Source organism: Octopus bimaculoides, chromosome 8 (genome assembly GCF_046866305.1).
Source record: "Octopus bimaculoides isolate indiv1 chromosome 8, ASM4686630v1, whole genome shotgun sequence".
Lineage (NCBI taxonomy): Eukaryota > Metazoa > Mollusca > Cephalopoda > Octopoda > Octopodidae > Octopus > Octopus bimaculoides.
In genome coordinates, this window is record NC_142935.1 from 77,340,395 (window position 1) to 77,353,415 (window position 13,021).

A 13,021-nucleotide genomic window follows, 5' to 3' on the forward strand; every position below is an offset into this window, starting at 1 on the left:
TGGTATCAAAACAAACAGAATGGGAGGATGTGAGATAAAAATAAAAGGGCTGACTTTTCAACATCAGACCCTATGTTTTGGTATGTTAATACATAATAATATTTCTGTGGGATCTTTAAAACATATGTTTAAAACCTTATGACAGCAGTCTTGAAGAACCATTTAGTTTCTGATCATTTTAGAAAATTACAAAGTGATCTAAGAAATGTCAGCCATATTCACTTTACTACAGCTTGCTGTGAAATAAAGGATTAAGTTTTGTAAAAGCTATACTCTGGCTAATTTCACTGAAATAAAAAGAAAGCTGTAGATCATTGTTTTCATTTAGTAGAAGTCAGTTCTAGTTGTTCTGTGTTCAAGACTTTAAAAGCTGGGCAATTTAGATAAAAACCTTCTCACTAACAGTGGTTAAGACTAGAAAAACCTACCTATTAAGCATTTCTTTTTAGAAATGCTTAAATTATTTCAGTTTAAAACCGTAAAATGTAGTTTAGTAAACTGCAGTCTTAAAATAAATAAAAATAACAAGGCACATTAAGGTGATGGCTGGAAAATAAAAAATGAAATATTGTATTATAGAAAATATTTTGGGTTTACCAATGTTGTCAAAAATTAATGAAATATGCCAAAGAGAAATTCAATATATATATATATATATATATATATATATACACACACACACACGCATGCACGCGCGCACACACACACACACACACGCACACACAAGCACACTTATTTGTGTGGTGTGCAGATATGTCTGTACCTATATATGTGTGAGTAAGCATAAATAAATTTGCATGTAAAGGTATGTATGTTAAATATTATGGCTTTTAGATAAAAACTGGAACATTCCAAGAAGGTTTTCACTGAAAATGTTTAGTTAGATTATTGTTTCCATTCTTAAATATAATTAAATCTGGTCAGACTACTGTTGCTTGTTTAGCAGTGTTATAAGAGGTCAACCAGATATCAATGACAAAACATTGTTATCACTTGAATGACCATAAAACTCATGAATAATTAATTAAAATTAAAAATATGTAAATCAAACTTCAGGCCATAACACAGTTAGTAAAGGGGATTTCTTTTAATTGTTTTCGTACAGTAAACCAAAATTCTCCTTGGCTTGACCATCCAATCTATGGTACTAACCTGTCAGTTATTGACATTGTGTTATCAATAATAATAATCAATATAAAAAAACAAAAAAAACAAAAAACTAAAAAGGGTCACCATACTATTGTTGAATAGTATATAAACTATCTCAACCAACCAACCAAATTTCTGATTAGCAACCACACCACTTGGATTTATCCACCTCATTCCATCTGGAAACTTCTAACCAACCGACCAACTGACCAGCCAACCAAGAAACCACTGCATATGCATGTGTATGTGGGTGTAATTTTTTTAATCCTATTTAGCTGTTATAATCTTGGTGTTCTAGAAATTTGACATTATATAATCTTTTGATAGGATACACAATAGAGCAAGGAAGAAGTATTGTTTTGGCTGTGTATAAGTGTGTGAAATGCTCAATATCATAGACTTGTGATAAGAGTGGATGTCGGAGTTATTGAAGAAAAGAAGAAAAAATAATGTTCAGAAAGAGAGAGAGAGGGGGGGAGGGAGAGATGAATGAGGGCAAAACAAAGATGGTAAAAGAGCAAATGATAAGATGGGAGTGGTTAAAGAGAACAGAATATGCATTAGAAAAAGGGGAAAAGGAGTTATAAAAGAGGGAGAGAGACAACAAGGATATAAATGGAGGAAAAAGAAAAGAAATAAAGAGGGATAAGTGAAGAAAAAAGTGGGAGACATTCATTTATCAATGTGTGTGAGTGGAAGATGGTGGTGGTGGTGGTGAGAAGACTTGCTGTAACAGGTTGATCATCAGCTTAGTCCAAGGACTGTTTCTGCTCGTGGTGGGGTCAAACAGATAAAGGCATCTATAAGTTCAGCATCTGATGGTCATTTTTATTGCCAAACCTGAAGAACAAAATAACATGTAAAAGAATGGTCATTTGAATAAGAAACAACATTTCTTCAAAAAGCATGTTGAAACAATGATGGACACATTTAAGAAGGAGGGGTCATAAAGAGGTGGTGGGGAGCTATGAAATTAAATAGCTCTAGAAATAAGGGTTGAATGCATTTATCATTGTATCATCATCATCCTCATCACCACTGTCATCTCCATCCCTAATCATCAAGAGAACTTCTGTGTGGTCACTCAACCCAATGGAAATATCAAACAAATTTACCACAAATCACATCCTAAATTTCTCAACAACGTAAGAGAAGGACACAGTAGATTATGTAATCTTAGATATAAACCTTGTCTGAAAAACGACAGAATGGTCATGGATGGAATGCCGTTGATAATAGATTATTTTCCAAGCTGCTATAGTTTAGATTGGTCAGTAGTACAGCAAATAACCATTCTTTTCATACCTGTTGTCTGTGGTGCCTTTAGCATTTGCAGACTTACCCTTATCAATTCAATTTCATGTTTTTCCCTAATATAGTGACACTTCACTTTTAGGAGACAATGTATTTTCCACCTAGATAGGGTCCAAACCGATACGGTTAATTCTCTTGGATTTACAGTGGCAGAATTGTTAGAATATCACACAAAATACCATGTAATATTTGATCCAGCTGTCTACATTCTAAGTTCAAATCCTGCAGAAGTCAACTTTGCCTTTCATTGTTCAGCCTTGTTCCTCTGTTAGAAACAATTCTAATATAACACACACACTACTTACATTTAGCTGACATATTTGGGATTAAATTTGGATGTTATTGTTCATGTAATTTTGTAAGACTGAGATGGAGATAATATAGCAGAAAGATGCCTCTACTACTAACAGCATAAAGTCAAGTAAATAAAATAACACAACGTAATCAGCTGGGAATTTCTTATTTCTACAAGCTTACTGCATTATTTATAAAATGTCATTTAACCCTTTTGTTACCACATTTTGGTTGAAATACATTGCCTTTTTGTCAAATGATTTTGAAAAGGAAAATAAATTTAGGAAAATAACTGTCATTATTAAGCTGGTATTTGGAACAAGAATTAGCATAAAATTTCGATGGAAAATTTTGATTTAGTTTACTTTAAAACAGGAAGTTTGTATCATCGAACCAAGGATGGTTTCAAAAGGGTTAAACATAACATTACCAGACAATCTTCCTGTTGAATTTAGAATGTTTCTTGCATTATTTCCTCTCAACAAGATGTTACTTAGCTTATTATTGCCAATACAAATAAACTTCAGCAATTAAAAACTGAGTTCATTGTTTTTGCTTACCTTCAATTTATTGTTATAAATATATTTTAGCAAGGAAGTTTTATGGTTGCTGAAGCCAATACTTTTATAGTTATTACATTTAAGGAGATTTGGGAGAATATATTTTGTTTCAGTTAAGCAAAATAGGGACAAGCTGGGTAAAGTATTTCATTTAAGTACAACATACTGTCGGTAGCATGTTTGAGCTTAAGACATTGTGATTACAGTCATAATACCACAGTCACTGTATCTTATTTAATAATCTAAACAGCAACAATACAAACCTAATATACTGTACTAGCTCTAAAATCTTCATGCTAATATGTGACAAAAGGAAACTATGTTTCAGGCAACGAATGCCAAAAAGTGTGACACAGCACAACTTTAAAATAGTTTTATATCTTAATATTGAAGTAAAGTGTGACTAATTTTTCATTTAATCTCCAGTGAGAAATAAAGTAAAAAAAAAAAGAAAGAAATTGTGAGCTACAGAGTCAGGGTAATATATTATGAATGGAATGTCTTATATTACAAAAACTGAAGCAATAAATAGTAGAAATACATGTGATATTAGATTAGTTTTATCTCACATTTTAGAAAATAACAAAATTCATGATAGTGGTTGGTTGGTTTTGTGCTTTAAATCATCATTTCAAGTGAATATTGAGAAAGGACAACTTTTGATGACAGTGTGGCAACTGTTATCTTCCTGACTGCTGAATTACATGAGTTGACTAATGACTTATGAAGATGCTCCAGTGTATCTCTCAACAAGATAATTTTAGGTGATTCAGTGTGTCTACCTAGTGGCAGACAGACACACTTTTTGAGAAATTTAGATTCAGTCATTCACTACTCCATCGAACATGAAGATATTTTTCCTCTCTCAAACTCCAGAATCTGAGACTTTGTTGAAGCGATAGCTGGGGGGGAAACCATAGCATTGTTTGTTATCTTACCTTTACAGTGCTATCTACAGCTCCTGAAAATAATCGACCTCTAGACACAGCTAAACAAGCAACACTCCCTTGATGTCTCATTAATGTTTGGGTACATATCATATTGTCCATGCTCCACACCTACAGATTGAAAAAAAATAACATTCTATCAAATAAATTACACAAAATAAAAATAATCAGTTACATATTAATTATCTAATAGAGCCACTGTCATCATTATCATTAACCTCTTGGATTAAAATCATTATATTTTCATGTTAGCATTGCGTCTGCAATTGTTTTACTTGTCTTAATTCCATGAATTAAGTGTTCTTAGACCTAACCAGACTTGCAATTTCCATTGTATTCTTTGAGGCTATCTAAGCAAAGTCTACACTCCATTGTGTTCAGATTATGGTATTTTTCACCCATTTTCCCTCATGATGATTAATTTTTAAGTTTGTTCATCTCGTCCATGTTAGATGAATCAACCAATTCATTTCTCATCCTACAACAATGAAGACTACCATTTTCAACTTTGTCATATTTCTATCACAAAGTTTAGGAAACTTTCTCCCTTTAACATGTATCATTCATTTAGATATGGGTGTAATTACTGAAACGCATATTTCATACAGCAGACAATAGATAATCTCCCCTTCAATGTATTTGTATATTGTTATTTTTTTTTTAAGAAGGGAACTAAAAGAACAATTAGATATTAAAAGATGCAGTATAGGTGACTATCACTGGAATGCAGATGTGCTGCAAATGACAAAGTGCCACAGAATCACAGGGGAAGTAATGATAGATGATGAAATGTGGTATTGCAGGCTGATCTAAATTATAACTGAATGAAACAAATGGATATTTTTCACAACATTGATAAAACATGGCTGGACCACTACCACACCACCCTACATACTGTTTACATTGCATCGTCCCCACCACACCACCTCACTCTACATATCATCACCACCACCCCACCTTCTTCACAATCCCCACGAGAAGGTCATGACACTGTTTCCACCACTCTACCCTACACATTAATGTTAAGTTGTAATATATGTGGTTACATACCCGTAATGAACGATCATAGGATGCACTGAAAACTTTTGTACCAGGGTTAGTGTGTAAGACTGCCAATGCATATACAGTGCCTGAGTGTCCCATAAGAGTAGTGACCTGGTTGTAGGTCCCTAATTCCCATACCTAAAAAAAATAAGATTCTTTATGATTAGTTACATATCAAATTTAAGAGAATATGAGAATATAGTTACAGTAAATTCCCTCCTTTCCAGTACCATGAGCACTGAAGGGTTGTTGGATAACTGAATTTTATGGATATATCTGATCATCAATTTTAAAATTATCACAGTACCTTCAAACCTATTAAAATTTGCTCTCTCTCCATATACATATATTACTATTAATATTCTGAATATAGTATAAATAAAAGAAATAGGAAGAAATAAAAGAATAATTTAAGTAAAGAACAAATTTTATTTATGTAATGAAATACAGGTACAGCAAATGCAGTAAAATAAAATGCTGTACTGAGAAGCAATGATCTACCTTAGAACAGTAGAAACTTTCTTTCTTTTAATGACAATGAATTAACACAAATTCTCTTAACTTGAATTAACTCCACAATTTTCTTTTACTTTTTTTTTCTGGGTGCCGGTTGCTTTGAAAGTTGTACTTATTTGAGAACCAGATAAGCGGGTGTTTACTGTAACTGATTTTTCCTTCATAAAACTTAATTTATAAAATTCTAAATGAGAAAAAGTCAAAACCAATGGCAGCTCAACTAAAATCTATGGTTTGACAATACAATGTTGTAATATTATAATACTGTAGTGAATTAAACATCTCCACACTACCTTAAATTTATGATGTTCATACTTTTCACAATATAAGTGAATTGAAATAATGAAATATTTGATCACAGCTGAATCTTGAAATATTTGAGCTTTAACACCAAATACAATAAACTGTTTATATAGTTTATAAGTGAAGACAGCGCCTTTACTTTTTTCAGTCACATAAACTATGTAGACATTATGATCTCCTGTCACTATCACTAAAGTTTTTCTAAGTTCAAATGCTACCAAGGTTAATTTAACCTGTAATTCTTGTAGAATGAATAAAATAACTTATTTCTGGATGCTTAAATCTATCTTTCTTTTCAAATCAATTCATTTCTAGTGAAATATTTGAGAAACAAGCAAAACTACAACCTACATGAATACAGTTTTCATAGGTACCACATAAAATATGGTGGTCTGTCACTGCAATACTGTACACACTTCCACCAGAAGTTTCAAGCATTCGAATACATTCCAGTGTTTCAAGGTCCCACATCTGCATAATTAAAAAACAAAATTAGTATTATAATTTAAAGTTTAACTATTTGAAAATTTTGGATTTGGTAAAAACTGGTTATCTTTCAGTGAATTATCATCTAATCCGTACCTAAAACATTCTAGAAGCTGTTTCTGCTGAGAAGAATTGTGATAAGAAAACAAAGAGACAGAGTAAGTTTTATTCAACATAGAAGCATTAACAATGAAGGAGTTTACTCAAGAAATGAGTGACAAGTACTCTGAGTAACATCTCAATAATTTGGTTTGCACTTTTAGAACTGCTAGGAAAACATAAAATTGCTTCAAATTTTAGTACAAGGCCAGTATTCTTAGGGGAGTGGGTTAGTATCATAAGCCCCCAGTACTTGACTGTTTATTTTATTGACCTTGAAAGATGAAAAACAAAGTTGACCTTGGCAGGATGGGAACTCAGAATATAAATAGCCAGAAAAAATATTGTAAAGTATTCTCTGACAATTTGGTCAGTTCACTGCTTTCAAGGATATCGCAAAATACCAGCAAACAATATTATCACACAAGTCATGGCCTTATAGCCATCCATTCTCTCTCTTTCTCTTAGATCATGTGCATAACTTTACAGCCCCCTTTCATTGGCTTGCGGAAATGGGGTGGTACCTATATTCATGACAGGAAACAAAAATAGAGCAGGGATGAGAATGTGGTTTTTATAATAATGACTAAATTTTTTTTTACAATAATGAAAATTGTTGTATACAGTGCTTAGGTGCACTACAACTCATAAGAAAAAGTAACCAAAACTGCATGAACAGTACATAGAATAGAACAAGATGTAAAAAAAAAAGGGGGTGTGGATACATCAGTTGTACTGTTGGCAGATTTCAAGGAAGCATAGAAGTTTTGAAGGATGCAGTTCCTGACAACCAACCATTGACATAGGTAGTTTATTCCATGCTTCAGTAATTCTGAGTGTGAAAAAATGTTTCTGAAAGTTATGGGAGCTGTGTTATATTTTGATTTTGTAAGCATGTCTATAAGTGTTAGACATATGAAATTCAAAAAAGTGCCCAAGGTTGTTGTTGGAAAGATGGTGGATAATCTTGTGGGTGTCTGACAATGTGTCCATGCTCAGGGAAGCAAGATATTCAGAGTATGGTAGATACCTGACAACAGGTATTTGTTTGGTTGCATGTTTCTGAACAGTTTCCAGGAGATTGATATGCTGAGCAAGATAGGGGTTCCAGACAGGTGATGCAAATTCTAAATGTGGATGTACCATTGTCATATACAGTTTTAAATAGATACCTGGAGAGCAGCTGACAAAGGTCTTACTGAGTGATGCTAAGACACCCTCAGCCTTCTTGACAATTTTAGAGATGTGATTTGTCCAACTCAGATTTCTGTTGACAATAATGCCCAGGTCATGTTCCCTATCAAATTTCTTAAGATTGGTGTTGTTGAGAGAATATGTAAAAGCTGGGGTTTTCCTCCCAAAATGTATGATGGTGCACTTATCCACAGCCAGCTTGAGTTGCCAGTCAGTAATCCATTGCTGCATTGTGTCTAGGTTTGACCGCAAGAAAAATCTACAGCATATAGCAGGGATTGGCGAACCAGGGTAAATTACCTCAAGTGGGGTAAAAATAAAATTCTTGGGGTAATGAGGACTCATTAGACATAAGTAAAATTATATAAAAATGTGTTCTTTGTTATGACAAAAAATTTTCTTCTGGCAACACTGCATCTGTCCAATGTAATATAGACATGATTCATATAAATGGATTTGTAGGCACAGTTACCTCTCCTGATGGTAGCTGCCTAAATAGCTCGCCACTAGGTGGCACAACATGTAACTCTAAGGTTCCGGCACACAATCCTTTCTCTTTGTTATCGCGACAGCAGTGTGTAAGGATGTGACTTCAATAGCTCTTGCATAACGCACACAACAGTTAACAGACATTGAGTAGCTGTGACATAGAATACACAGAAGCTGAACATGGCCTTCACTTGTAAACACCTTCCATGATTATTCAACTTGTATATATTTGTGACATGGAGTAAAAGCATTTAAAAGCTATAGCTTGGTTCTATGAATTCATTGTACAGTGTTTCTTCTTCGAATGACATCTATTCCAGCTTTCTGAACAGAGTCATCATTAGATGGTTTCACCACGTGAGACCATGACCATCTATAGATCCAATAAAATATATTCAATAAATCTTTTGAATTCAAAGAATCTATGATTTTCTTCCTTTCAAATTAAGGGGGTAATGTCAGCATAAATAAATATATTTTGGAGTAATTGGTTAAAAAAGTTCCCCGACCCCTGGCATATGGGATTTGTTCTTTTTATCTCAAGCTTGATGTCATCTGCTTATTTCAACACTGCAAATATTTTTCAAGTTGGTATCTATGTCATTAATATATGCAGCAAACAACAGAAAGAGATTATAAAAAACTATAAAATTACAAATTCTCAAAACCTGAAACAACTAAACCTTCAAGCAAAAGGAATAACAGAACCTTATGAACTTAAAATACCAAGAATTATTCTTAAGGACCACAAACCTAACTTCGATACAAATCCAATTGTAAGACTTATGTCTATCTAAATCTGATCTTGGTAAAATTAGTAAATTTATATTAGATAAATGCTTGTATATACCGAAACTTAGGAACATAATAAAGCTAAATCTTTGGTCTAGTTCATATGAAGTGATTAACTGGTTTACACAAATACAAAATAAAGAAAAAAACTGAATTTTTCCAGATAGATATTTCAAATTACTATGCTTCTATAAACTCAATACTACTTAGGGTGCTGATGCTTGCAAAGAAAAATTTGGAAATAACTAGGGTTGAAACAGATGTTATTTTAGCGGCAAGAAAATCAATCATTAAATTTGAGAATAAATATTGGATTCGAAAATATAGACCGGATATGTTTGACATAACAATGGACTCTATGGATTCAGTGCAGGTCACAGATTTAGTGGGAATTTATATATTATTTTGTCTAAATAAAGAATTCCCTGAAATAGCAGGAAGTTTATAAAGAGATGATGCACTTTTTACAAAAGTAGAATGTTAGAAAAATATAGAAAGAAATTTTTTAAATTTTTTAGAAATATAGGCCTATCTATAATGATAAAAGATTAACATAATTCTGTTAATTTCTTAGATGTTACATTGGATATCAACAAAGGAATTTATAAACCATTTCATAAACCTAATGAAAACATAAAATATATAAACATTGAAAGTAATCATCCCAAATTGGTAACAAACTCACTAACAAAGAACATTTCAACAAGAATAATTAACTTATCAACCAATCAGAATATTTTCAAACTAAATGAAGACTACTACAACTTAGCACTAAGGAAAGTAGGATATAAAGATAAAATAAAGTTTAATAAGTCAAGTAACGAATCTGATTTAAATAATTTTAATAATGTAAATCTAAAATCTAGTACTATAAGTAAAACTACTTATAAGAAAAATAATAATGGAAATTTAAAATCAAATAGAGAAGTTAATAAAATAACAAGAGTAGGCGATTTTAATAGAGAAAATAATCAAATGAACAATTACAAAAATTCAAACAAAAGGAAAAATTATAAATATTTGTGCAAAAATATTGCACAAATTATAGCAACACATAATGTAAAAGTAATATTGAAATTTCAAAAAAGCTATTATAATCAGAGTAGTGTAGTAAATATTCAGAATAATAATGTCAAATGGAATAAAAAAGAACTCAAATAGTAGAGAACGCTAGGAATTTAAAAGTCACTGAAAGGGAATAAACCCAATTTAACATAGTTAATAGCATAGAATCAAATAAAAACTCAGCTCAAAATAGATAATGTTGTTCTATATTTAAGAGATGAGGAATTATGTGCATTATTTACATTCAACGGATATTTGTTCGCATCTTGTTTGTTGTTAACACAACATTTCGGCTGATATACCCTCCAACCTTCTTCATAGGATTTGTTCTTTTTATCTCAAGCTTCATGTCATCTGCATATTTCAACACTGCAAATATTTTTCAAGTTGGTATCTATGTCATTAATATATGCAGCAAACAACAGAAAGAGATTATAAAAAAACTATAAAGGCCTGGAGGGTATATCAGCCAATACGTTGTGTTAACAACAAACAAGATGAGGACAAATATCCATTGAATGTAAATAATGTAAATAATAAAAGATATTGTTATCTGAAAGAAAATAGTAATAAAGAACTTGGTGGAAATGAATTTGATTGAATGATCAAAATAAAACTAAATCTGAGAGAAATTATCTTTGCAATTGTTCTAAATGGGAATCCTATTATATGAAAAATAAGTGTAAGACGAAAAATGTAGTGTATAGATGTAAAGTTACATCTGAGGATAATGAATACTTTTACATTGGTGCAACTTCACTAATTTTCAAGAGGAGACTGGCAAATCATTTGAGTTCATTTAGAGATAAAAATAAAAGATTCCAAACAAGTTTTAGTAAATTAATCTGGTCTATTAAAGACAGAAACAAAGACTATACTATCAATTGGGAATTAATTTGTTCTGCAAAACCATACAGATCTGGAACTAAAAAATGAGACCTCTGTTTTGAAGAATTTTACCAAAAGTTTTACATCTAAGAGTAATATAATAAATTCTAGATAGGAACAAGCTTTGAGAAGCATGCACGAGGAAATTCACATTATAAATGAGTAATAAACATTTAAACAACAGAATGTTTTGAGATAATGGACTATAAGCGATTATCCACTCAAAACTTGAAGATAGTTCATATCTAAATTAATGTTCAACTCTACATCATACAATGCAGAGTAGATAAACGAAAAACTTTAAACAGTTAAATCAATGGATATTAAAATAAAGACCCTGAAGAAACTGCACCGGTATTATAGTAGGGTTGCAATTGCAATGGTTACTAATCGATGCAGTTCAAACATGTGTAGGTCTATGTAAAGCTATATATATGCAAAAGAATTAAAGGTAATGCTATGCTACTTCATAATAATCATTATTATTATTATTATTATTATTGATATATAAATATATGTATGTACACATAGACAAAGATGCATGCAGGCAGAAACATTTACAGTCAGTCACATGTAGACAAGCACAGAAAGGCAGCCACAGTCAGAGACAGCTACTTTTACATACACACACACACCTGTTATATACTCACCTTAATTGTCTGATAAGATCCACTGTACAAATGGTTGTTGGTGGCCACCAGGGCACGAACCCAGTGGTTTAAACCTGTTATTTCTTTCTTCAGTTCATGTGTTTGGGCATCCCAGACCTTAACAAAAAACAAGTAGAACAATTCTTTTTTAAGGGTTAACATAAAAAAAGGAGTCAATTGCATGATTTAGTTAATTGCATTCAAAACACATAGTAGGGGGTACTGTCATGTATTGAACTTCTAATCAATATATAACAAATGCTGTACATTTGTTTAAATATTTAAAAATTGCCAGTCACATGGCATGCACGAGTTTTATGTGAACTTGTCCCTTTTTCTCTATATGTTGCAATTAAATTAATCAGGGACAACAGTTGATTCAATCTCTACAGGATTACAGTTGATGTTGTTACCCCTTCTCATGTGTACTGCTGTTGGTTGAGCTTCTGCTATGGTGAGATAGAAATTTGCAGTTTACAACAATTTGATCCTTCTTTCTATACCTGTGCTTATGAAATAAGCAAATTAAAAAACTTGACAGGTACCATGGTGTGGGGTGGGAGTGGCATGTAATACAAGTGGTAGACAGGGAGAGTGGTGGCAGAGTGTGTTAGTGTGTTGGGGATGGGGAGTGACACCACAAGGCAATATCACCTTTATTGTTAGTTCTTTGATTATTTATTGTCATTTAGTATTTATATTTAACATTATAATATGATATAAGGTGGCAAGCAGGCAGAATCGTTAACATGCCAGGCAAAATGTTTAGTAGCATTTCATTTGTCTCTACATTCTGATTTCAAACTCCACCGAGGTCAATGTTGCCTTTCATCTTCTCAGGGTCAATAAAACAAGTGCCAGTTGAACACTGGGGTAAATTTAATCAACTTAGCCCCTCCCGCAAGCCTTGTGCCAAAATTTGAAGCCAATATTATATTTATATTAAAATTTATATACTATTTATTGTCAATTATTCATTGCAAATCTTCATTTAAATAAAAACAATTACTTTTGATTTAGGTAGAAAACCAATATTTTTTATAGTTAGGAGTTAATTGATTACATCAATCCCAGTTCTTGATCGGTACCTTATTTGATCAACCCCAGAAGGGTTTGATTCCTCCAGAGGGATGAAAGGCAAAGTTGACCTTGGTGGATTTGCACTTAGAACATACAGAGCCAGACAAAATGTTGCAAGGCACTTTTCTCATTGCTCTGATGACTCTGCTAC

General features: G+C 32.3%; 1 protein-coding gene across 1 annotated transcript in view; it reads right to left on the reverse strand.

The window, feature by feature from the left end:
• Positions 1-1,251: 1,251 nt before the first annotated feature.
• LOC106872578 (E3 ubiquitin-protein ligase TRAF7) overlaps positions 1,252-13,021 on the reverse strand; it is a 32,131-nt gene continuing 20,361 nt past the window's right edge. Inside the window, exons 7-11 of the mRNA XM_089356700.1 lie at positions 11,791-11,907; positions 6,479-6,598; positions 5,315-5,446; positions 4,256-4,375; positions 1,252-1,989 (exon numbers count right to left, since the gene is read on the reverse strand). Coding sequence (XP_089212826.1) covers positions 1,978-1,989; positions 4,256-4,375; positions 5,315-5,446; positions 6,479-6,598; positions 11,791-11,907 — 501 coding nt within the window. The 3' untranslated portion in view covers positions 1,252-1,977. The remainder of the gene's footprint in view (positions 1,990-4,255; positions 4,376-5,314; positions 5,447-6,478; positions 6,599-11,790; positions 11,908-13,021) is intronic.